Source organism: Lycorma delicatula, chromosome 1, assembly GCF_047948215.1.
Source record: "Lycorma delicatula isolate Av1 chromosome 1, ASM4794821v1, whole genome shotgun sequence".
Classification (NCBI taxonomy): domain Eukaryota; kingdom Metazoa; phylum Arthropoda; class Insecta; order Hemiptera; family Fulgoridae; genus Lycorma; species Lycorma delicatula.
Genome location: NC_134455.1, coordinates 2,368,267 through 2,394,216, shown reverse-complemented (window position 1 = coordinate 2,394,216; position 25,950 = coordinate 2,368,267). Strand labels below are relative to the sequence as shown.

The 25,950-nt window shown below is 32.4% G+C and overlaps 1 protein-coding gene across 1 annotated transcript in view; it reads right to left on the bottom strand.

The window, feature by feature from the left end:
* Positions 1 to 25,950, bottom strand: part of P5cr (Pyrroline 5-carboyxlate reductase) — a 65,728-nt gene that overhangs the window by 23,752 nt on the left and 16,026 nt on the right. Inside the window, exons 2-4 of the mRNA XM_075358107.1 lie at positions 23,776 to 23,895; positions 6,790 to 6,885; positions 3,626 to 3,786 (exon numbers count right to left, since the gene is read on the bottom strand). Coding sequence (XP_075214222.1) covers positions 3,626 to 3,786; positions 6,790 to 6,885; positions 23,776 to 23,878 — 360 coding nt within the window. The 5' untranslated portion in view covers positions 23,879 to 23,895. The remainder of the gene's footprint in view (positions 1 to 3,625; positions 3,787 to 6,789; positions 6,886 to 23,775; positions 23,896 to 25,950) is intronic.

Sequence of the window (25,950 nt, the reverse complement as noted above, 5' to 3'; positions counted from 1 at the left end):
CTTCAAATTCCAACTCTTCTTCTTAATACGGAGGCTATTCAGAAAGTAACTTCAGATTCATTATTAAAAATCTGATGTGGACACGATGTGACTTCCTTGTGCACCTGTTAAATTACATATACACATTTTTTGCTGCACTCATTTAAACTTATTTCATTTGAAAATGAGATATAATCCTCATACAAAGTGCAAAGAAGACAGGAAACCCCCTTGGAGCACTTATTTAGCAAGTCAAAATGGCAGGTTTTCATGGTTTTTGAGATAACTTTTTTATTAGTACATACACAAGAAACATTTTTATTTGCCATAAACATCTACAAATACCCTACAGGTTGTGCAAATTTGAGAATTTTTATCATCACCCCTATCAGAGTTATTTGAATCCAAAATTTGAATTTAAAAGAAAAAAAATTAATTTCAAAGATTCATAAAATTCATAAAGTAAATCACCACTAATATTATTTATGGTAAAACTAATAACATATACCTACATATAAAGAAATAATTCAAACTGTGTATGCCATTCCGGCCTCTTGAAAAGAATTAGGAAAATTGAAATTTCATAGTTTTTCATCTTCAACTTTATTGGTAATTTTTTCATAGAAAGAAGAGCATCTAGGTAAATAAACCAGTGCACCAATCTTTTACCTAGAGAAAATATGAATAAATTGCTTTTTGATTCATCCTTATGGGACCAGTAGTAGTTTTTTAGTTATGATTTTTTTCTGTAAACCCTTGCAATAAAAAAAATAGGTGTGTGCACCGTAAAAAAAATGGCCACCACAGGTAAACTGCTTAAATAAAAAATGTAAAAAAAGGTCCTGAGACATGTAGGAAACAAGTGGGTAAGTTTCAATTTTTTGGAATGCAAAGTTAGCGGGAGTTTATAGATTCTCCCTTCGGATCGCAGAACCTGGACAGAGTCCCTTGCTGCTGGATGATTCAATCGGGCGTGTTTTTAAAAGGTTTATTTTAAATGACGGGTCTAATTTTTCAAGTTTTGGCTTTAGTTTTTAGTGTTTTAAGGACGGATTTAATTGCATTCCAATCCGTTGTTAAACCAGCGTTATCAAAAACCCATTTTATGGGCCGACCGCGGAAGGCTAGGCTTATGAAACCTGTCCTCCCGATGTAATTCCCCTTCAGACCGTCCACTGAAGTCCTTTCGGTGCTAACACTTCATAGGCTAGCAGGAATACGCCACAACGGGGCACTAACTATATGGAGGGAGCAATGCGCCCCCTTTTCCGGAGGAGTCGCAGTTGCTGATTTATGTTAGTTTATATGTAAGTTTTAAAGGAAGGGTTGTGTAGAAGCTCTTCATCCACTTCTGTTATGGCTGCCTTTCAGGACGCATCTCTGCTGGGCTCTGTTCCGGACTCCTGTCCGTGATGTTGGGACGAGTAGAGGGTCTTCCTTCTTCTTCCTCTTCTTCTTCCGATGACCTCTTCATTCTTCTTTGGCCTGCACTTTCCGAGAATTGGCAGTAACCGAAGTTACATACCGTTAACCTTAGTATTCCCGTGGCCCCGAAGGGCTGAACGGGGGAAAGTGCAGGTTTCTTCTTTCTTCCATGCTGTCAGTGGCTGCTGGGTTTGTGACTGCTGGGCTGATGGCTGCTGGGCTCGTTCCCTCATTCTTCTTTCTTGAAAGGAAAGGGTCAATTTTTTTTTCAATTGGTCAAGCAACCACCCTTGGGGTCACTTCAAATGGATTGATGACCCCTTTATGGATTTTCAAGTAAAACTGGTGTGCTCCACTACTATGATTAAGCTTTTGTTTCCATGTTAGCAAATTTAACCCATGTCTCATCACCTGTTATGATGTGATAAAGGAATTCATTCTTCTTGTTATGGTAACAATGAAGAAAGGTTAATGATATCCCCATTCTCTTTTTTGTGTATTCATAAAGAAGCACATGCACCAAGCAAGCATAATATTTATGAACGCCTTAACTATTGGTTAGGCTGTATTTCATATAGCACTGTTCTTGAATTTTCACATCAAATTTTCACCAAGTTCATCTATGACAATTTACGGTCGACCATTTCTTTCATTATCATGAATGTTTGTTTGACCTTCCTGAAACATACACTGTCTTACTGAAGTGCCACTTATGATGTTTCCTCCATATATTGCACAATTTTCACAATGAATTTCAGCAGCTGACAAGTTTTTTTTCATGAAGGAATCAGATGACGGCACGCACTTTATATTCTGTGGGATTTTATATAATAGCAGCCATTTTGAATGAGGGTTTTGCAACAAACAAGTGAATGATATTTCCAATAACACTACTACAATCACACTGAACCTGGCTATTCAACTGTACAAAGATAGAATCACTATTGCCACTCTTTTGTGCAATACCAAGGAAATCGATTTTGGAATAGTGCTCATTTGTCAAGGAAATGAATTTGTTTCCTACTGTACTTCTCAGTCATTTGACAGAAAAAATTTACTTGCTTTATTGATAAAATAATCTATCTATACATTTACAATCACCTCAGTACCAGGGGACATGCAAGTAGCCAATGCAACACAAAGATTCTTAAATGTACATTTTAATATAAGACCATTTTAACAATTGGCATGTATTTTTTCAGCTAAAGTAAGTATACATATATATATACATACTCTACTTTCACAGAAGAAGAATAAACCAGTATATAAAAAAATATGGAAGACACAGACATTGAGTTAATGTATGGGTATACTGTAACAGTGGAAGTTATCTGTAAGACCACACAACACAAAAAGACATCTCCAGGATAAAAGAGGGAGAAGATTTAACAGGACAATCACTATGACTCAACATGATTCATAAATTGGAGAGATTTTCAGGCATTAAAGATAAAAATCATAAGTACTATACCTTCAATATATTAGATGATACAATGAATTTTTTTCTATAGAAAGTACCAAGAGTACATTATTTTTAAAGGTTTAATGAAATATGTCACGCAAATATTTCAGTACAGCTGATAAAAATATATTAAATGGAATATAGCAGGTAGAAATGTAGAAAAGAAGAAATGTAACACACATTTCTGAAAAAAAAGAATGCAACAGTGAAATGCAAAATAATAAATTATTAAATATTTTACCAACAATTAAATGTAATATTAAAAAAACTATTAAAGATGTGACTGTTTAAAAAAACCAAGAAAGAGAAAATATTGTATACTTAAGTAAAAGATATTCTTAAAGTAAAAACATCAGGTATTTATCATCATTATGAAATTCTTGCATTTAAGATTTACCTGCTAACACTTTATTCTCATGAAAAATGTTTCAAGAATTTATTGCATCATTACTGACAAAGACTCCTAGTAAAATAAATATTTAAAAATCTGGAAAATATAGATAAAGGCCTATCACTTCAGTCATCAAATTAATTTTTCAGTTGCATATTGAAATCAATCATATTTCCTGTGCATATAGCTAGCTATTGATCAATGAAATTACAGGAAATTCTCCCAAAATTCAATAATTTTTTTTTTAATTTCAAAAAAGAAAATTGAATATCACTTATTCTCATAAAAGATCCAATTAATAAATTCAAGCTATAAATTCAGTTTTCTTTATTATTTTATATAATGCTACTTATACCGATTTTTCTTACCTCTTCCAGGTTTTCAATAGTCTGACCGGCCAATATAGAAACAAGAGTAATTGGTCTATGTGCACAATTACTAAAATCACTAAATGCAGAAGAGATAGCGTCTTGTGCATACTGAGGTTTTACAGCTAGTATAACAATCGGGCAATTTGTAACAATTTCTCCTGAAGAAAAAAAATCAATGTATAGTTTAATATTCATTTCACTTTCATACAATTCAATATTTTAAATCCTAATATTTTGCAAAACTACTTATTATTTTGTATTTTAATAAAAAGATTTAAACTCCTGCCTGGAGAAGGCTTATTATTTCTTATTTTTATATATTTAAAAAATTCTCTTATTGTTTGATATGTAGCTTTTTCATTATTGTTGGAATTTTCTGTTCTTGAATGGTAAATTCAAGCACCATTCACTATTCTACAAGCGTATGTTGAATACTCATATGAATGGTGGCTTTTTCTCTCCCTCATTTACAGTTCTTGTTTTCAGTGATAATCTTTTTACGTAGTTTTCTTTTAAATTTATGTAATTTCTCATAATAGTATTATGGTAAAAGTATCTTTTTTATCTTATTCTAACTTGTCCCACGTGCAAATAATTTAGGCTAGTACACCAATATGGAGAACCAATTCTCAGTCTTTCAATCACAAAATAAATCTTGGAAGACAATTTTCTATGCAAATACCTCCAACATCTAACACAAAGTTTTCAAGAAGGGTGTGCAAGGATTATACAAAAACAGCTGAAGAATGTGGTCAAGCATCATTAAATGGTTTTGTATTGCCATGTTCCTTTTCTAATTCTCAGAAAGTAATATCATTTTTAATGAATGGTTCACTTCTTATTCTGTTTAATATCTAATTAAATTAATTAGTATTACTATGTAGATATTGATTAAAATTATGAAGCGACTATTATGTATTTATATCTTACCTATTCTTTGATAGGAATAGTAAACAGGTTTAATTTTATCTGTATATTTCTGTTACAAATATTTTATTTTCTAAGTTAATTAACCAAGCTGGACTTTTGCCTTATAATCTATCTTTAAATTTTCTATGTCAGATAATTTCATTTGCTTCTATGCTTTTTATATATTTTAATTTACAGTTGTATTAGTTTAGCGATTGCAATTTTATACTGCACCATTTCAATTTGTATAGGGATCTCAGTCTTGACAAATAAATAATGTTATGTTAATAAAAATTAAATATATATATTTTTTAAAGAATTTTTGACAAATATTACTAAACGGTACTTGAGAAATCTTAACTATCTGATTGTTACTGACAGAAGAGATAAAAACTGGCACTAAATTATTCTGTAATTTTAAGCATAAACTTCCACCAACATTTTCCATTATAATTTAATTGTTTGAAGTCTGCTTTCAAAAATCAAGGTGTCATTTTGTTCAAACTCTTAAAATTTTAGCCAATAAACAATACTTCCTAATGTTAGTCTTTTTTTTTTTGCTTGCTAAATTAATTCACCACATAAGCTTTGAAGCTTGAATATGAGAACAAGTGAATGAAATTTTTTAGCATATGAAAAATGCCATGCCTAACTAGAATTTGAATCCAGGACTCTGGATGAAAGACCAAGATGCTACCACTCTGTCATGAAAATCTGCTAATTACTTGAGCCCTAATAAGATTAAAATTTCATATTTATTAATTTCGTCAAGAATATCAGCTTAAATAAGATGTCAAATTTCATTAAAACAGCTCAATCTGTGCTGAATATTCAATTAAAAAACCACACAATGTTGGACAGATACATAAAAATGTATCTACTTTTCATTAATTATTTATTTGTGCGTTCATAAGTATGTACAGTAATAATCACTATGACAGATGGATGGTAATGAATTTTTGAGAGTTTGAAAAGGGCCTTGCCTGAGACTTGAGCCTAGAACCTTTGGATGAACACTGGGATCAGACACCCACATTTATATCAGACATACACATTTGGGTAATCACAAGGAAAAAACTTTCTCCGTGATTGTAACTTAGAACAACATGGTAACCGGAATTTATGTGGAGATATAATTATTTCAATAAAGTAGGTCTTAAAATTTGATAAAACCATAAAAATTAAACAGCAGACAAGCCTTTCTTGAAAATGAATACAAGAATGAAATTGTTTTGCTGTTATGTACTTATATTTTTTGTTTTTCTGTATGGAGTACAACACTACAGAAGCAACAAAAAACTGTCATCAAGCATTTGAAATGCGGTTGAAATGGAGAAATTAAGAGTTTCATAGGCAGAATGTTAACAAAGAGTGAAATGTTAAAAACAATAGTGATAGATGAATGAAGAATAGGGGCAATCAGTTCTTTCAAAATATCTTGCCAGATAAAGTGATTGGATGGAGAGATGTTGATAAAAGGACATACTGATCAAGAATCACTTGCTGTCTCTTTTAACACTGAACAACCCTCTTTATAACAAACCTTTTTAAGGCTAGAACAACAGATGGCTAGTACAATAAGTTTATGTTTTTAATATAATAAATAATATTAACTTAATAAAATATTATATTAAAATTAATACTGCTTAAACATAATTTAAAATTATATGTAAATCATACTTCAACTGATGAATTCTTTCCTAATAGTGCTTCATATAATTGATAAAGGTTTGCTTGACATACCAAGGATTAATTTAAAAAAAGAAGTCTCTAATATCTAGAGGGGGTAACCCTCTAATATCTAGATTAGTTGTTACACAAATAATAGGCGTTATTTAGTACTTCTGAATTATTGAAGAGTCACAAGGCATAGCTGGATAGGGTTAGTTCCCTCTTACTATCAAAGTATATAGCCAACCATTAATTGAGACATCATTATCAAGGAAAAAAGTCAATGTAGAACTAATAACCACCATTATTTTCTGACAAGCAACTATTAGTCAACTAGATTGATGGCTGGAGAAAATAATAATGGGAAATCATAACTAGCTTCTTAAAAAAATGGTTCTGTAAATTTTTTGTGATCTTAACATTAGCATCACAAGGAAAATGCCCACTACACACAAGCATACACATACACACATGTGTGCCTACACGCACACACGATTTTGAATTGCGAGAGAGAGAGGGGGGAGTAAATTTACATAACACCTTAATAGTTTTATAATTTAAAAATAAAGAGAAACACATACTGTTTGATGAAGTTGTATTTATTCCTAGTGACTTCCAATGTTTCAAGTGTGCTTCTGAAGGAGCTGATGCATACAATCTTGTTGGACGTATAACTCCTAAAAAAAATAAAGTTAATGACATTTAATTTTTATTTTTATTACAACTATTGCTTTAGATATATTTTAATAAGGAATTATAGTTATTATAATTAAACTCAACTAACTGATTTAGAAGTTATTATATACTAATCATTACATCATCTAGTCAACTGCTGATAAAACCAATGTAATAAGATGAACTTTAATATTTATTTTATTCCTGATAGGTTATCTTCTCTAACATGCCTCAAATATTCAAATAATATAATTAAATTTACCATGTGTGGGGCTAGAGTGTTGGGTTATGCAAGCATCTCATGGGAGGCTAGACTAATCATTACCATCAACTGGTAACAAATGGGGTGCCCCAGGGTGCTGTTTTGGAAGGTGTGCAATAGGGTGCTCTTATAATATCTCAGCAAACAATCATTCGATTTTATAAATTCAATGAAGATTTAGTGTAAATAATGTATAAATATTACATATAATAAATAAATAATGGGAAATCTATTCCACTATAATAAACAATACATAAATATCGGAAATCTATTCAGATTCGGATCGTCAATCTGCTGCAAAAAATGATCATATGTGTATATTGTACGTACGACGTGTTTGTTTTGTTTGTATGTATATATGTATGTATGCATGTTGCGCATGTTTGTAGTATAATAACCAATCTGTAAATCATTTAAAAGTGTAAAGCAGTATGAACTTGATGTAATAATTACATTAATATGCATTTAGCCTGTAACAAAAATACATTAATCAATAAATTAAATCTAAAATGAAATTATATTATAATTATAAATGAAATAATAGCAAAGTATAAATATTAAATCAAATAATATATCTTAAAAATATAATTTAAATTTTCTTTTTTTTTTGTCTTCAGTCATTTGACTGGTTTGATGCAGCTCTCCAAGATTCCCTATCTAGTGCTAGTCGTTTCATTTCAGTATACCCTCTACATCCTACATCCCTAACAATTTGTTTTACGTATTCCAAACGTGGCCTGCCTACAAAATGTTTTCCTTCTACCTGTCCTTCCAATATTAAAGCGACTATTCCCGGATCCCTTAGTATGTGGCCTATAAGTCTGTCTCTTCTTTGAACCAATTTTTCCAAATGCTTCTTTCTTCATCTATTTGCCGCAATACTTCTTCATTTGTCACTTTATCCACCTGTCTGATTTTTAACATTCTCCTATAGCACCGCATTTCAAAAGCTTCCAATCTTTTCTTCTCAGATACTCCGATCGTACAAGTTTCACTTCCATATAAAGCAACACTCCAAACATATACCTTCAAAAATCTTTTCCTGACATTTAAATTAATTTTTGATGTAAATAAATTATATTTCTTACTGAAGGCTCGTTTCGCTTGTGCTATTCGGCATTTTACATCGCTCCTGCTTCGTCCATCTTTAGTAATTCTACTTCCCAAATAACAAAATTCTTCTACCTCCGTAATCTTTTCTCCTCCTATTTTCACATTCAGCGGTCCATCTTTGTTATTTCTACTACATTTCATTACTTTTGTTTTGTTTATTTTTATGCGATAGTTCTTGCGTAGGACTTCATCTATGCCGTTCATTGTTTCTTCTAAATCCTTTTTACTCTCGGCTAGAATTACTATATCATCAGCAAATAGTAGCATCTTTATCTTTTCACCTTGTACTGTTACTCCGAATCTAAATTGTTCTTTAACATCATTAACTGCTAGTTCCATGTAAAGATCAAAAAGTAACGGAGATAGGGAACATCCATGTCGGACTCCCTTTCTTATTACGGCTTCTTTCTTATGTTCTTCAATTATTACTGTTGCTGTTTGGTTTCTGTACATGTTAGCAATTGTTCTTCTATCTCTGTATTTGAACCCTAATTTTTTTAAAATGGTGAACATTTTATTCCAGTCTACGTTATCGAACGCCAAGTATGTTGGTTTGTTTTTCTTTAATCTTCCTTCTACTATTAATCTGAGGCCTAAAATTGCTTACCTTGTCCCTATACTTTTCCTGAAACCAAATTGGTCTTCTCCTAACACTTCTTCCACTCTCCTCTCAATTCTTCTGTATAGAATTCTAGTTAAGATTTTTGATGCACGACTAGTTAAACTAATTGCTCTGTATTCTTCACATTTATCTGCCCCTGCTTTCTTTGGTATCATGACTGTAACACTTTTTTTGAAGTCTGACGGAACTTCCCCTTTTTCATAAATATTACACACCAGTTTGTATAATCTATCAATCGCTTCCTCACCTGCACTGCACAGTAATTCTACAGGTATTCAGTCTATTCCAGGAGCCTTTCTGCCATTTAAATCTTTTAATGCTCTCTTAAATTCAGATCTCAGTATTGTTTCTCCCATTTCATCCTCCTCAACTTCCTATTCTTCCTCTATAACACCATTTTCTAATTCATTTCCTCCGTATAACTCTTCAATATATTCCACCCATCTATCGACTTTACCTTTCGTATTATATATTGGTGTACCATCTTTGTTTAACACATTATTAGATTTTAATTTATGTACCCCAAAATTTTCCTTAACTTTCCTGTATGCTCCGTCTATTTTACCAATGTTCATTTCTCTTTCCACTTCTGAACACTTTTCTTTAATCCACTCTTCTTTCGCTAGTTTGCACTTCCTGTTTATAAAATTTCTTAATTGTCGATAGTTTCTTTTACTTTCTTCATCACTAGCATTCTTATATTTTCTACGTTCATCCATCAGCTGCAATATATTGTCTGAAACCCAAGGTTTTCTACCAGTTCTCTTTGTTCCCCCTAAGTTCGCTTCTGCTGATTTAATAATTTCCTTTTTAACATTCTCCCATTCTTCTTCTACATTTTCTACCTTATCTTTTTTACTCAGTCCTCTTGCGATGTCCTCCTCAAAAATCTTCTTTACCTCCTCTTCCTCAAGCTTCTCTAAATTCCACCGATTCATCTGACGCCTTTTCTTCAGGTTTTTAAACCCCCAATCTACATTTCATTATCACCAAATTATGGGCGCTATCAATGTCTGCTCCAGGGTAAGTTTTGCAGTCAACGAGTTGATTTCTAAATCTTTGCTTAACCATGATATAATCTATCTGATACCTTGCGGTATCGACTGGCTTTTTCCAAGTGTATATTCTTCTATTATGATTTTTAAATTGGGTGTTGGCAATTACTAAATTATACTTCGTGCAAAACTCTATAAGTCAGTCCCCTCTTTCATTCCTTTTGCCCAGCCCGTATTCACCCACTTTATTTCCTTCCTTGCCTTTTCCAATCTCCAACTTATTAAATTTTCATCTCCTTTTACGTGTTTAATTGCTTCATCAATCTCTTCGTATACACACTCTACCTCATCATTATCATGGGCGCTTGTAGGCATATAGACGTTAACAATCGTTGTCGCTTTAGGTTTTGATTTTATCCTTATTACAATGATTCTATCGCTATGCGTTTTGAAATACTCTACTCTCTTCCCTATCTTCTTGTTCATTATGAAACCTACTCCTGCCTGCCCATTATTTGAAGCTGAGTTAATTATTCTAAAATCACCTGACCAAAAGTCGCCTTCCTCTTCCCACCGAACCTCACTAATTCCTACTACATCCACATTTATCCTATCCATTTCCCTTTTTAAATTTTCTAGCCTACCAACCTTTTTTAAACTTCTAACATTCCACACTCCCCTTCCTTAGTAGTCCCCACCTGGAGATCCGAACGGGGGACTAGTTTACCTCCGGAATATTTTACCAAGGAAGGCGCCTCCATCATTGCTATATGAAAATGCAGAGAGCCACATTTTCTTGGAAAAAACAGCAGCTGTAATGTTTTCCATTGCTTTCAGCTGCGCAGTACTCAGAGGACTGAGTGATGTTGATATGGCCGTTTAACTCATTCTGACTAACGCCCCTAACAACTACTGAAACAGCTGCTGCCCTCTTTCAGGAATCATTCCTTGGTCTGGCTCTCAACAGATACCTCTCCGATATGGTTGCACCTTTGGTCCAGCTACTCTGTATCCCTGAGCACTCAAGCCCCCTCACTAACGGCAAGGTCTCATGATTCATAGAGGAGGCCTTAAATTATCTAATTATTTATTTAAATAATAAAATTTATGTTAATCTTTAAAAATTGGTAAACATAATTTTTGTATAGGTTTCTTTAGGAACCATTAGCTGCAAATACATCAACAACTGTAACTACATTGTCAGAACCCAATTAAACCTAGGTTATAACTCCATGCTTCCAATGCATGAGTATTTTTGTTGGTGATCAGAACTAGATCTCTAACCGAAAGGTTACATGTGGGAAAATGTCATTTGTTGCATTGTTGAAGATAGTGCAGATAGTCTTTTGACCATCATTTCCAAATGGATTGTATAAATTTTTTGAGTAGTTGCCATTGACCTAATTGCGTAATTTCAACCCTTTGATAATTGGGTTCAGGTAAAGATTGAGAGGACGGATGTCCTCTCAATCTTTACCTGACATTTTACCTGACATTTCTTATTGGATAATAAGAAAATGTCCCAGTGACAGTGGTACTGGGTCTCTATGGTCTACAGAAATAGCAAAAATAAGGCGAGAGTTAAGACAAGCCTTAATTTGTGTCAACACTGTATAAAATTCCTCAAAGTTGAGAATTTTTTTCCTATTACACGACATACAAGATATTTGACATTTTTGATTGCACTTTCCCATAAACCATCAAAATGCGGAGATGAAGGAAGAATAAATGACCAAGTAATCCCTTGTGATGTTGAAAAAGTTTGAATGAATATTTGTTTTAAATTTGTCTGACTTTAAAAGATGGTACAAGTTGTATAAAATATTTCTAGCACAATAAAAGTTAGCACCATTATCAGAAAATATTTTAGCATGTATACCTCTGCGTGAAATGAATATTTTGAAGACGGAAATAAATGATTGTGAAGTCAAATCAGAAAATAAATCTAAATGAATAGCCTTACTGGCTAAACATATAAAAAGTGCTACATAAGCTTTATTCAATGTTGCAAAGAATGATGTGTTAATTGTACACCAGAGTGTTTTCAAAGTGTTCAGAGTTGATAATTTTGTAATGTTCATAGCAGGGTGTAAAACGATAGGATGTTTAATGTGATATTATAAGAGAGAACACTGAAGTCTGCCTCCTACATGGATTAGACCTAAATCATCCAAAAATGGATTTAGAGAACTTGTTTATCAATAACCTGATTATCTTTAAGATTCTGTATCTCATTATTGAATACATGGATTATGAATGACATATAAAAAAGTAAAGAGAATGATCTAATTCCTTAGTGCTTAGAGTACCAAAGTGGTTAGTACCAAAGTATCAGAAACAGAAGCTAAATGTTCATAATAAAGCATGTAAAGATGAAAACTTTTGTGTGTAATCACATACAACATTAGATAGCATGAAATTAACATAGTTTTACGCCTTTATAATAAGCATTCAGATTTTAAATTACAATCATTAAACATAATATTACAATCCGTTGGCCAATGGGAAGAAGATTGTAATAGCCAAGGAGGACCATAACACCACACAGACATGCTTTATAATTTGCTTGGTGAGCAACCTCTAGACAGTACGTCTGCTGGATTATCAGAGGATTTGATGTAATGCCAATTGGTAATTGAAGTGTTTTACTGAATTTCAGAAACTCTATTACCTATAAATACTTTCCAACTTGAAGAATGTCCATGAATCCAGCAAATGCCAATGTGGAATCTGTGTGTGAGTGTATCTTGTCAAATTATATCTTTAATGCATTAGATACCTTCAAGAATAAATGCGTAAGTAGTAAATAACCACAGAGTTGGGGTACCTGAAAGGAGCCTCCACGTAGATTGCAATTATACACGCAAACAAATAGCAATCGGGCATACCCTGGGCAACGTCAAGTGTTAACTCTTGACGGCGGATCCTTTCACCACCGAGCATAGAGACAATGCAACCCAGTCCAATAAAAAGGCACTTTTCAGTGCCATTTTTGACGACCATCTCAGTTAATATTGAGGGAATTACAAAAGACAAGGAAGAGCTTCTTGCTCTTCTATGTAAAAATACTAATTGTGACATATTGTGCGTACAAGAAACGCACAGGGACCTGACGAGAAATAGACCACAAAATCCATGGAATGACACTGGCAGTTGAAGTGCCAAGTTCGAAGTACGGCAGTGCTATTTTTACCAGAGAAGACTTGACTCTAAAGTCAACCTCTTTTACCAACGATAACGATATTGAAATACTCACAATTGAACTAACAAACTGCACTGTAACATCCGTTTACAAGCCACCAGGAAAGCCTTTCAGTTTCCTCCCACCTAAGAATTTTTTTTCACAAAGAATTCAGCTGATATTAGGGGATTTTAACAGCCATAGTTTATCATGGGGATATACAGAAACAGACCTGAACGGAGAATTAGTTGAGGAGTGGGCAGAGGAGAATCAGCTGAGTCAGGTCCATGATCCGAAACTCCCAAATTCTTTTTATAGTAAAAGATGGCGAAGAGGGTATAACCCTGATCTGTATTTTGCTAGCGCATGTGTTGGGGGAAGTTGTGCCAAGGAGGTGTATGGCTATATCCTGAGATCGCAGCACAGGCCTGTTGGAATAAGCGTCTACTCAGCCATTAAAACTACTGAAATTCCATTCAAAAGGAGATTTAACTTTAAAAAAGCAGACTGGGAGCAATTTTCCTCTGAATTGGATATAGCTGTTACTGATCTTGAGCCGACACCTCAAAATTATGAAACCTTTGTTAACATCCTAAGGGAAATTTCCCATAAGCATATTCCAAGAGGATGTAGAAAGAACTACATACCTGGTTTATCAAAGGACATCCAGCATGTACTGACCAGATACAAGCAGCTTTTTGACGAGGACCCTTTCAGCGAGGAAACAATCGCATATGGAGAAACCCTGATCCAGTCGATGGGTAAAGAGAGACAAAGAAAGTGGATAGAGACCCTGGAAAGGATGGATATGACACATAGTAGTAAAGTGGCTTGGAACTTGATAAAGAAGCTCAATGGGATAGGAAAGTTTTAACTCCATCTAGCCAGATAACCTCCAACCAAATAGCACATCAACTTCTTCTGAATGGGAAGACCCAACATGCAAATTTTAAGCGGCAAAAGAGTACCATAATACCAACAACTAGTAGCATGTTCAACACTCCTTTCAGAATGCAAGAACTGGAGAAATGTGTGAGTGGAGTGAAGATTGGGAAGGCCGCAGGAGAGGATGATATTTGTACAGAGCAAATAAAACATTTCGGAGACATAACCAAGAGCTGGGTCCTTAAACTCTTTAACAACTGTGCTATTAAATACACTATTCCGAAACTATGGAGGAAATCCAAGGTGGTCGCACTTCTCAAGCCGGGCAAAGCTCCTGAAGAACCCAGCAGTTACAGACCTATATCACTTCTCAGTCACATGTACAAGCTATACGAGAGAATGATTCTGGAACGCATTCAACCAGTTATTGAACAAATACTTATTCCTCAACAAACTGGGTTTAGATCGGGCAAAAACTGTACAGGCCAAGTTTTAAAACTGACAGAGCACATTGAAGGAGAAACTCATCACAGGCGTTGCATACGTCGACTTATGATACAGTAAACCACAGACTGCTTCTACAAAAAATACTTATATCAACAGGGGATCACCAACTAGCTAAAATAGTAGAATCATTACTACAGAACAGGCGTTTTTACGTTAGCTTCGAAGGAAAGAAAAGTCACTGGAGAAACCAGAGGAATGGACTGCCTCAGGGCGGTGTGCTATCACCCTTACTTTTCAACCTGTATACCAACGATCAACCTATCTTCCCTGAGGCCAAGCATTTCCTGTATGCAGACGACCTTGCCTTGGCTGTTCAAGATCGAACTTTCCCAGAAGTTGAGAAGAGACTTACCGCAGCCCTAAACAGTTTAACTGAGTATTATAAAACAAACTCCTTAAAACCAAATCCAGCAAAAACAATTGTATGCGCATACCATCTGAAAACCAGGGAAGCAAAAAGACGATTGAATATTATATGGAACGATCAGCAGCTGGAACACTCAGAAGCGCCAAAGTACCTTGGAGTTATATTAGACAGATCACTTACGTATAGGGCTCACTGTCAAAGCACAATGTTGAAAGTAAATACAAGGAACCATCTCCTGAGGAAACTCCAAAGCAGTAAATGGGGTGCTAAGCCAACCGTCCTGTCGACGACAACTAGAGCTTTGTGCTATTCAACAGGCGAATATGCATGTCCTGTGTGGAACAGATCAACACACACCAAAAAGATTGATATAGCGCTGAACGAGACCTGTCGTTTAATAACGGGATGTATGAAACCCACTCCTATTGAAAAGTTGCACCGAGCAGCAGGCATAGAGGAACCTGGAATACGTCGAGCTGAAGCCGAGTACATTGAACGGTTCAGACAATTTTTCGATACACGACATACAATGTACCAGATGGAGCGACCACCCCCTCCGAGACTGAAATCGAGAAAGGGATTTTTGAACTCTACATTTATCGAGCCCCCTCCATGGTTCCCAAAAAGAGCTCCAACACTGGCAAACGTGGGTGACTTTAAACCAGCTTCGAACTGGGGTTGCACCAACCAGAGTTAACCGCGCTTGATGGCGTCAAATAGAGCCTAACGACCTGAACTGCGAGTGCGGTGAGATTCAGGACTCTGAACGTCTCCTAAAATGCACCCTCTGCCCAACCAAATGCACACTAGAAGATCTGTGGCAAGGAAATGCTTCTGGTGTTTCGGTGCCACAATACTGGTCGCAAAGGTTTTAATGTCTCATCGCTCGGACACAAAAAAAAAACCACAGAGTTCAAGTCAGGGTAACGTGATTGTTTTAAGGGGGCTAGTAGTTTTGATTCAGAACATAGTAGATTAGATGTAATTATATGGTTGGCAAATAAAGGTGCGAATATAAAGGTAACAATGTAGCCCTTAATAAAGGCATCAGAAAATCCATGCAATTGAATAGAATCAATTTTACTATTATTGTTTACTATTATTTTAAGTGACTCAATTAGATGTAATTGATTATACAATGAAAGCCATTGTATTATTAATGGTTTGGGTAATATTTCATCCCAGTAAAATTTGAGTTGTCATAATGACTACATAAACTTGTTTATATAAAAATATAATACGGCCAATGACCATAGACGCCTGCTATGATGGAGAGAATATTCCTTTTGGTATAAATTTTAGAATTATTAGAATTAGTGATTTGGAAATTTAGTGTACCTGAATTGATGTTCTATAGAACTCCTACAGAACATATGTTGTGTTCTTGTTTAGATGGTATGAATGATTATGATTAGATGTAGAAATACTGCAATTATTAGAATACCATGTGTGAAGTGAAAAACCATACTGTTGTAATAATTTTGAGATATTGTCCTTTAGTTGAATAACTTCATTTAGGTTATCTGAACCGGTAATGAGATCATCAACATAGAAATCATTTTTAATAGCTTAGAAACTTGTGGAAAACTATTTTTTTCAATTGATATTTGAATGACACATCTTGTGGCTAAATATGGTGCACAAGGGGTTCGATAAGTTACAGTTCGTAGTGCATAATGTTTTATCTCTTTCTTTGAAGAATTACACCAGAGAATCTATTGTAAATTAGAATCACTGGATTTAACTAGTACCTTTTCTATGCTGGAGGTAATGACATAATTATGATTTTGGAATCTCAACAATATAGAAAAAAAATCTTGTTGGACAACAGGTCCAACTAGTAGAGCATCGTTAAGAGATAAACTGTTGGTGGTTTTGGTTGAATCATCGGAAACCACTCGAAGTTTAGTAGTTGAAGCAATTAGTTGATTTAAATACTATATATGGGGTAAATAACACACATTTGATTTGTCTGTTAACAAATCATTGGAGTTAAGCAATGACATGAGACCCAAGTACAAATATTCTCGTATGAAAGTGGAATAGTCACGTTTAAGATTGGGATCATTGTTTAGCCTTCTTTCTAATGACAAAAATTTATTCTTTGTATTTATGAAAGAATTGCCTAGCCTTATATTATTGGGTTTACATGGTAATGGCACTACAAATCTGTCTTAACTGTTTCAAGTAAAATTGCGTTGAAAATGTTTTTCGCAAACAGAACTTTCATTACATGGAATATCAGTATTAATTTCCTCATTTTCCAAGAGTTCTCAAATGCAGTCAAAAGATTTGTAGAATCTTTTCGAGAAATAAAAGATGCAATGGTATTATTGCTCTGAAAGATAATAGGAAAGCAACAACTGAAAATATATCTCAATTTTGTTTCTTGGAGAACAAGATATTTAAAGTTTTGAATAAATTTCCTAGGTAAAATAAAATTCAAGTAAAATTGTGTCCCAATAAGTATGTCAATTTTATTTCTTATGTTAAATTCAGGATCTGCAAAAAACAGATTATGAGGCAAATTGAAAAGTAAAATATCATAGGTATATGTTAGTAGGCTATCTGTTATTTCTGTTAAAATAGTACATAGCAACTGAAACGAAACGTTCATATATAAAGAATGTAATGTCAATACAACACTATATTCAGAATGATAAAGTGTATTTATTTCTAGAAGAGGAATATTATTTTTTATAAATGGAGGTTCTAATCTTCATGCAAATTTATAAGTATAAAAATTAACTAGACTGCCAGAGTCTAGTAAAACTCAACATGTATGAGTTTTATCATGCATGAAGAATATTTTTATTTTTATCATTCATTGTTAATACATAATGCAGTAGATAAAATTATGTTTTTGTTTGACTGTAATTTAAATGACAAATTATTATTATTTTCAGACTTATTGTCTTTTAATTTATAAGTAATATTATTAATGTGAATAAGAGTATAATGTTTTTGAGAATTACAAACACTACTAGAATAACATTTGTCAACTGAATGACTATTATCTGAACAACTGAAACAAAAATTGTGATGTACCAGAAATACTTTCAGTTCAACAGAAAAATTTTTAAATTTCTTATAACAATGTAAATAATGATTAGAACTACAAATTAGACATTCAATATAAATAAAAATGTAATGTATGTCTGTTTGTTCAAAATCAAATCTCCGAAAGTTCTTCACTGATTGCATTGAAATTTTAACACAACATTACATTCGAATACGCGCTTGTTTTTATATACATACTATTTATATACTTAAGATGTCACACCTGTGACAGGTACAAACATGCTTTTTTTAAAAACAGCGCTATCTGTTAGACATAAAAGCAACATGCTACACTAAATATTTTACGATTCCATTTCAATGTTTCCAGTATATATGTCCACTATAGACTAAAAAACTACTGGACCGATTTACAGGTGAGGAGAAAGGGAAAATCAGAAAAGGGAAATAGGAGAAAACAGGGAAAAGGAGCGAAAATAGGAATGGTAAAGGGAAATAAGTGAAACAAAAATGGGTGAAGGAAAGGGAAAGAGAAAATGGGAAAAGAGGAAAAGGGGAAAGGAAAGGGAATACAGTAAAATGAAAATGGGAAAAGGAGAATGGGGAAAAGGGAAAAGTAAAAGGGGAAAATAAAGAGGGGAAAGGAAGAAAGGATAAAAGAGAAAGGTTACATTTTGTGAAGTTCTGTAATGTTCATTTTGATTTTGTTAATGTTTTATCAAACTTTCAATTGTGTTCATTTAATCTATATATACTCAAATCTAGCAATAGCAAAGCACTGTCAGGTCTGCTAGTTGCTTATAATTAAATTTTGAATAACAACTAAAATTATTTGCCTTATACTGCTTGTTGGCATTTATGTTAAAATGTTTAGTGTAAGATTTAGTTCCATTGTTGTGTTATTGTCCCTTGGAATTATGTCTTAAGATGTCCTGATGGTTTGACTTATTTACATTCGTATTTTAAAGCATCTGTCTTCTAAATTCAAGGAATTCCATGAAATCTTTGAAGGTTGGAAACCTTTGAGTTGAAAGTTCCTCCTTCCATTACTTTGATGTTAACAACTGAACGTGATCTGCATCATGAGATACAATTAAATATTTATTGCCAAAACGCCTAATCTAATGCAATTGTATAATTTTCATTTGTAAATGATAAATTTTTAATAATAGTTAACACTTCATCCATCAAAGAGGCATGTAATAGTGGACTTTTTGTAAATTACATTGTAAATTAATCGTTTCTATTATGAACTAAATCACTAAATAAACTATAATAATGCTGCCAATCAAGAACATTACCTCTGAAAAATGGTAAAATGATCAGTTGTAGTTGCGTTTGCTTAGTTGCTGTAACTATGTTAATTTCTTGATCAACTGTCATTTGCTTAATATTATCTATTAAACATTGCAATTTACATTCAAAACTGTATAAATCGTCTTCAACCTGTATACGATCTGAATAAATATCCTCATCAACTTGCATCACATTTGCCTTCCAACTCTAGAAGGTTTCTTACTTTTAATTCGTTAAGATGAATAACAATTTGAGAGACATTAAATTTTTCAATAAATGTACAGATTCTTGTTATAGAGGATTTAATTGATCCTCTCTGTCTGATTAATTGTTCTCTGTTCATTATGAATTAAATAAGAAATAATTAAATGAAATTACTTGATGGTAATGAAGAAATAAGTTGTTGAAGGTGGTATTTCATTTGAATAATTGGCAACTTTAATAACTCCCCTTCTGATTAACCATAAATTGACATGTTGGAAGATTTCTAACATATGAACTGGATTGCATGTGATTGAAGAGTGCCACAATAAATCAAATCTTCACATATTTGTGGCAAGGAAGACAAAAAAAAAAAAAATGGTTTGAATAACTGTGCCTAAGTGTACCTTTCAATATTCAGAACTTATGCACCTGGATCATTGATATCTTTAAATAAAGTCCTTGTTGGTCTAATCAATATATATTTTATTTATATTTAATTTATAACACATTTAGATACATTTTTACTTATTTAAATATTATATTAGTAAATTATCTCATGCTGTTAAGTTTAAAATAGAGAACATGAACAATATTAATGTTTAAAGAGTATTATTTAATGTATTTACATTTAGTTTCACATTTTTAAATTACAGGTTTTACTGTTTGATTAGGACAAACAATACTATTAGAAAAAAAAATATATAGTCTAAAACAGCTATTGAACTCAACTAGGATAACAAATTTATATGCTTTATACAAGTAAGAAGAAAAGAGTTAGATAGTTATTTACAATTAAGGAAAACATGAAACTGATCAATGAAACAAAAACAATGGGTGTGCTATATAAAAATTCCAGCAGTGGTCTTTAGAAAATGCTCTGGAATGTATTCAGGATGATAATCCAAAAAGCCTGAACTTGAACCTGTACTTGTTATGATATATATTTGTGAACAAAATGTATACTTGAAAACGATCCAAATTTTAATGCAAATCTACGGTCCATAAATATTATCATCATAAGTTGTTTTATGTATTATTTAAATAATCACTTTTTTCATTTTACTAATTTTATAACTCTGCAGTTCAAAAACCATTGTGCTATACTCTATCATCTATTGTAAAAATGTGTTTGACATTTATAACAACGAGTAACTGAGGTGGAAAGATGCTATTTATCACCGTTAGGTATTACAAATCGATACCACATTGTACCAAAGTGAATGTAAGGTGACAAACTTGATATACTTTTCTATAAAACGAGACCTCAACCAAATCTGTTTAAGTTATCTAAATAAATGTCTACATGTTTTTAAAGTTGTTAAGTCCTTTTTGGATCACCTGGTACAATGTAGTTTTCTTATATTAAAAAGACATATATTACTCACATAATACAGAAATATTGCTTTCACTTGAAATTATATACTTCCTTCAATAGAGGATTTATTGTTGAGTACTTACTCAGTTTTTAATCGTGTGTATCAAGAGTAAATTCTGTTTCTGGAATCTGCCTGATGATTGAAAGTCAGAACACTTCCATATATAAGAATACACCTAGTGTTTTATATATATATATATATATATATATATATATATATATATATATATATATGTTTTATGTGTACTATCAGAAAACAAGAATTCAAGAGAATAAAAAGAAGAATGAGAAAAGAAACAACTTTTTTACCCTCTTTTAAGAAACCCTTTTTTATTCTGATGAGCAAAACAAACCCTGCAATAAACATCTCTTCTGTGCCTGAAAGCTGAAGAGTAAAGGAAAAGCATGGGCAGCCATAAAACAAGAAAACATAAGTCACCATATAAGTAATAACAGTTGATCTATTACAAAACTGCTTAATAATATGAAAACATATGTAATGAAAAAGTGATATAACCTCAAGTGAGAAAAAAAACAGTGAAACTTCTTAATTAGGGAAAGACTTCCTTCCCTAGTCAAATGAAAATCTAATTTCCTCCAAGTTCCTGAAGAGGTTAGTATTAAAATATAGCTACTACTAGCAACAAACTGCAGAAAAAATATGCCAGCAGAACCTCTACATGATTGTCAAACTTAAAGTCTTAGCAGTTAGCCAATAAAAGGGAAGGTGGTAGCTGAAAATGAGTTAACAGCAAATTTATTGATAGGTGAACTACAATGCTTACTTTTGTTAACAATTAGTTCACTGCAAATGAAAAACAAATGGCTGTACAATTGAATTGGTAATCAGAAAAGGAGAGTTCTACGGGTGGCAAAAATCAATAACAAAAGGCAATGCAGACCAAGTCTCATAAAAATGTTTAACTGAATGTAACTTGCCATTTCTTTCCATTTCCTTAAATGTTTTATTTGATAATATAAAAAAAAATTTATCTGTATTATGTTTATAAAAGCGATGTAAAAAAAAGTAAAATACATGAAATAGTAATAAATAAATACAAAAGCTTAAATATCCATAATTACATATGTAGATGTTTTCATCAGGGTGTGACCAAGTGCAAGCATATGCAAGATATACATGCTTGATGAATGCAACTACATGTACAACATATAAGTGTTTTTTGAATTCTCAATTTTTTTTGTTTTTTAACTTATAAACAATTTAAATTTATTTATTAAACAAGGGTATTAGGGATGTGGAAATTACCATTTTTTTAAACTAATTATTAAATCTTAATACACCACAAAGATAAATTCACATATAAAATGAAGAATTTTGTATACTAAGATCCTGGGAATAACCTTAGTGTGGGGAAGTTCATTACATATTTACCACGAAAGATTCATTATTTGTTCACCTAGAATTTTGATTTCCAAATCCCACTGTGTTGGGAAGTCATCAGGATGAATTTCTGACATGAAGTTAATCATTGTTAATTACTCCAAAGAACGATGTCATTAATTTTTCTCTATTACACAGTATCATTAGAGTATTTCAGGATTTATAAAATAATTAATCATTAGAATTAAAACTCATACTACTACCACTACTACTAGTACCATGTGTTTCAAAATGAATGTTGGGGTTTTAAAGCTATGTAATATTTATTAAATTTTACTTACATTGATAAATAATATACATGAAATGAAAGAGCAACTCAACACTTTTTATTGTTGACTATAGTTTTTACTATAAGTGTTCAAATGAGCACAATTTGTCACACAGCACACTTCTGGGTGAGAGTTCATTCAATACTTTAATCAACAAGTCTGGAGTAACTGATGCGACAGCTGCTTCAATCCTGTGTCTCAAATCGGCTAGGTCAGTTGGTTAACGGTGTCACATAGATTTGATCCTTTATGAACCCCCAAAGATAAAAATCACATTGAATCAGACAAGCCCTGTCCACTGGTCGCTGGCAACTAATCCAGTGATCAGGGAAAATTTCATTCAACCAATCACATACACAGCATTATGCCAGTGAGGAGGTGCACCATCTTGTTGCCAAATAAAGTTCTGCAGTTCGTATTGCAAGAATTGTAGCATATCAAGATAGTTAATTCATTCTAGACAGACATGCTTCCGCAAAAAGAACAGCCTGTAAACTTGCTGTTGGGAAATAACACAAAAAGCATTCAGTTTTGGGGAGTCTCATTCACATTGCAATATTTTGTGAGGATTTTCTGATCCCCAGATAGGCACATTATGAGTATTTACTTTTCCATTCACATGAAATGTTGAGTCATCACTGAATATGACACCATAAAGGAAGTCTTCATCATCACGGTGCATCATTTCATCTGCAATGTTAGCACGCAAACCATAATATTTAGGCTTTACAGCTTGTAACAGCTGCAAACTATATAGACACAGTTGTAAGCGTTTCCTTAAAACCCTCCACACAGACGTCACTGGAATTACTAATTCACAGCTAGCCTTCCTAACGGATTTCCTAGGACTATGCACAAAAAACTTTCTTACGCGTTCAACATTATCTTTGGACACACTCGGTCGACCTGTACTCTTCCCTTTACAAGTACAGCAAGTGGTTTCATTTGTTTACACCATCTATGAATGTCACTTGGGGGACCACAACAGAACTTCAAACGAATAGGACGTTGAATGATAATTACAGATTAATACTTTGCAAACTGAAAAACACAGAATGCTTTCTGTTGGGGGGTTGCCATCTTTGCTACTAACACTTTCAAGCAGAAGGTACAGGAAACAGTTTATGAGCTTGTGCACAGCTAAAACTGTTTGAGTTGTTCTTTCACTTCATGTATAATCAGTGTATGTGAAACTTGAGAAATATTAGGTAGCTTTAAAAACCCATTACTCATTCTGAAACACAGTATATTATTGCAATTAATTTATAAACAGCTAGATTTTATGTTATTTATAAACACATCACCTCAACAGTAATATTTCTTTGTAACATCTATTGTAATATTATCACATATTTATGTAAATAGCCTAATATCAATATTAAGTAAAATTGTTCACCTGCATTTATAAGTCCTTCTCCAATGGCTTTAGCCATGTTCCCAGCACCAATAAACCCTACATTAAGTAGTATTTCATTCTTTTCATCACCAGAACTACCCATAATTGTCAGAATTCAATCTGAAAAAATGCATTAATAGTTAATAGATAAAAACTAAAATGTTTCTCTTATATTATTGTAATAAAAATATAAAATAATATTTTATTCAGAAGTAAAATTATATTAGTATAACAATTTAAAGTGTACTTAAATTATTAGTTGAAATATTTCTGCGGCTACTCATTTATTAGAAATGAATGTTGTACATGTTAACTTGCAACATTTTAAGTTTGCAAACAATGTTTTTAAATCGTTATTCCCTATGTATCAATATAAGGTATAATCAATACAAAATGTATTGATGCATCTAAGTTTCAAGACAAGGTGAATAACTCTACAGGGGGTTCAAAATAAGTCTAGAATTTAAATGACTGAACAGCTATCTAGTGAGAATGTTGTGCAAATTACATTAAAAAAAAAAAATAAAGTAATTCTTTTTTATACCATTCCAAGCAGCTTAATTCTCAATACAAGCCAATTCAAAAGTTAACTTAAATCAAAATTTAGACTAATCCTCTAATATCCTAAACCTACAACTAATGAAATTACTTATGATTGGGGACTGAAAAAATTTGTACATTTAAAATTGCTTTAGCTTTTTTATAAAATATTTTTATAATCAAAGATACCAAATGTTGCTGACAATTTTTCCATAAATTTTAACCTACAGAAGACTGCTTACATTCAAATGTTGTTCTATGAATTTTTACAACATACTTGTTCCACTTCTGGTGTTACAATGATTGTTTAAATATTTTAAAATCTGTTTACATACAATTGATTATTGTTTCATAAATAAATCATAAAGAACTGCAGTTAACAGTCAATTTTTAAAAGGCTAGAGAAGAGGTTAGATCAACAACTGTACATAAGAACATCACTATATGGTGACTATTTTATAGTTTTATTACATGCCATGCCAATTTTTACACAACTGCTCAAAAAGGAGTGTAATGTATTCAGGGTGTGTGTATGTATGTTTGTTTCACCATAACAGCTCAACCAATTTACATGTATATACCCGCATTGGAATCCTTACATTACTGAGAGTTTCATAGGCTATATAAATATGTATATTTATATCTTTAAATACAAGGTGTTTCTAAAATGGTGGGCTGACTATACTTTTTCTTTTTCTACTTGTAAAACTAAACGAAAAATATCGTTAAGAAAAATGGCAATTTCTCCTTCGTTCATCCCTGTCCGCCATTTTGTTATTTTTATATAAAAATTTATATCTCAAGTTCGGATAGAGAAATCACATTACTAATTGGTAAGTGTTTCTATTTATAAAGTTTTAAAATTAGCAAAAAATCAGGACTTAAATACCTTCGCAAATTAAAAAATACAGTCATGTTTATTTTTCAATTTGTTATATGTCCATAAATATTAGTTTTATCAAAATGTACGTTTTTTCTAAAATATTAAGCCTTTTGTTTTGAACAAAATGACATTTTCCTTTTTAAAATTGGTTAAAAAATAGCAGAGTTATGGCAAAAAATTGATGTAATTTTGTGTCTGTTTTCATGTCTTTCACTTTACATTCAATTCGATTAAATATTAACTGTTAATTGTTAATTCTAGAATTGTAAATTAGTATATAATTAAGTAACAATTTTCTCACAATAAAATTGAATATTAAAAAATAATAAAACAATTTATATTAATTTTTCACTTTTGAGAAGTTTTACATAGCGACTATTACTACTGATCATGTTAACAATGTAAAAATGCAATGCACATTATCTAAAAACAAAATCATATGATTTTAAAGTAATTTAAACTCATTTTTACTTGTGAGTGTTTGTTTAACATTCAATGTCATTGGTTTATTTTTTTAAGTTTTGTTGTTTTATCTTCAAGGAGTTTGAATATTCTTTGGCGGAAATATGTGACAAGTATTTAATGTATGGTTAAGCAAACTGCAACAGAGCAGAAGCAAAAAGACTGTATGAAACAGATTTCCTAAAAGACGTATGCCAGATGAAAGAACTTTTGAAGGACTTTACATACGGCTTAAGGAAACATGTTCATTACACCAGGGAATCATGACTGTGGTAGACCAAGAAGTACAA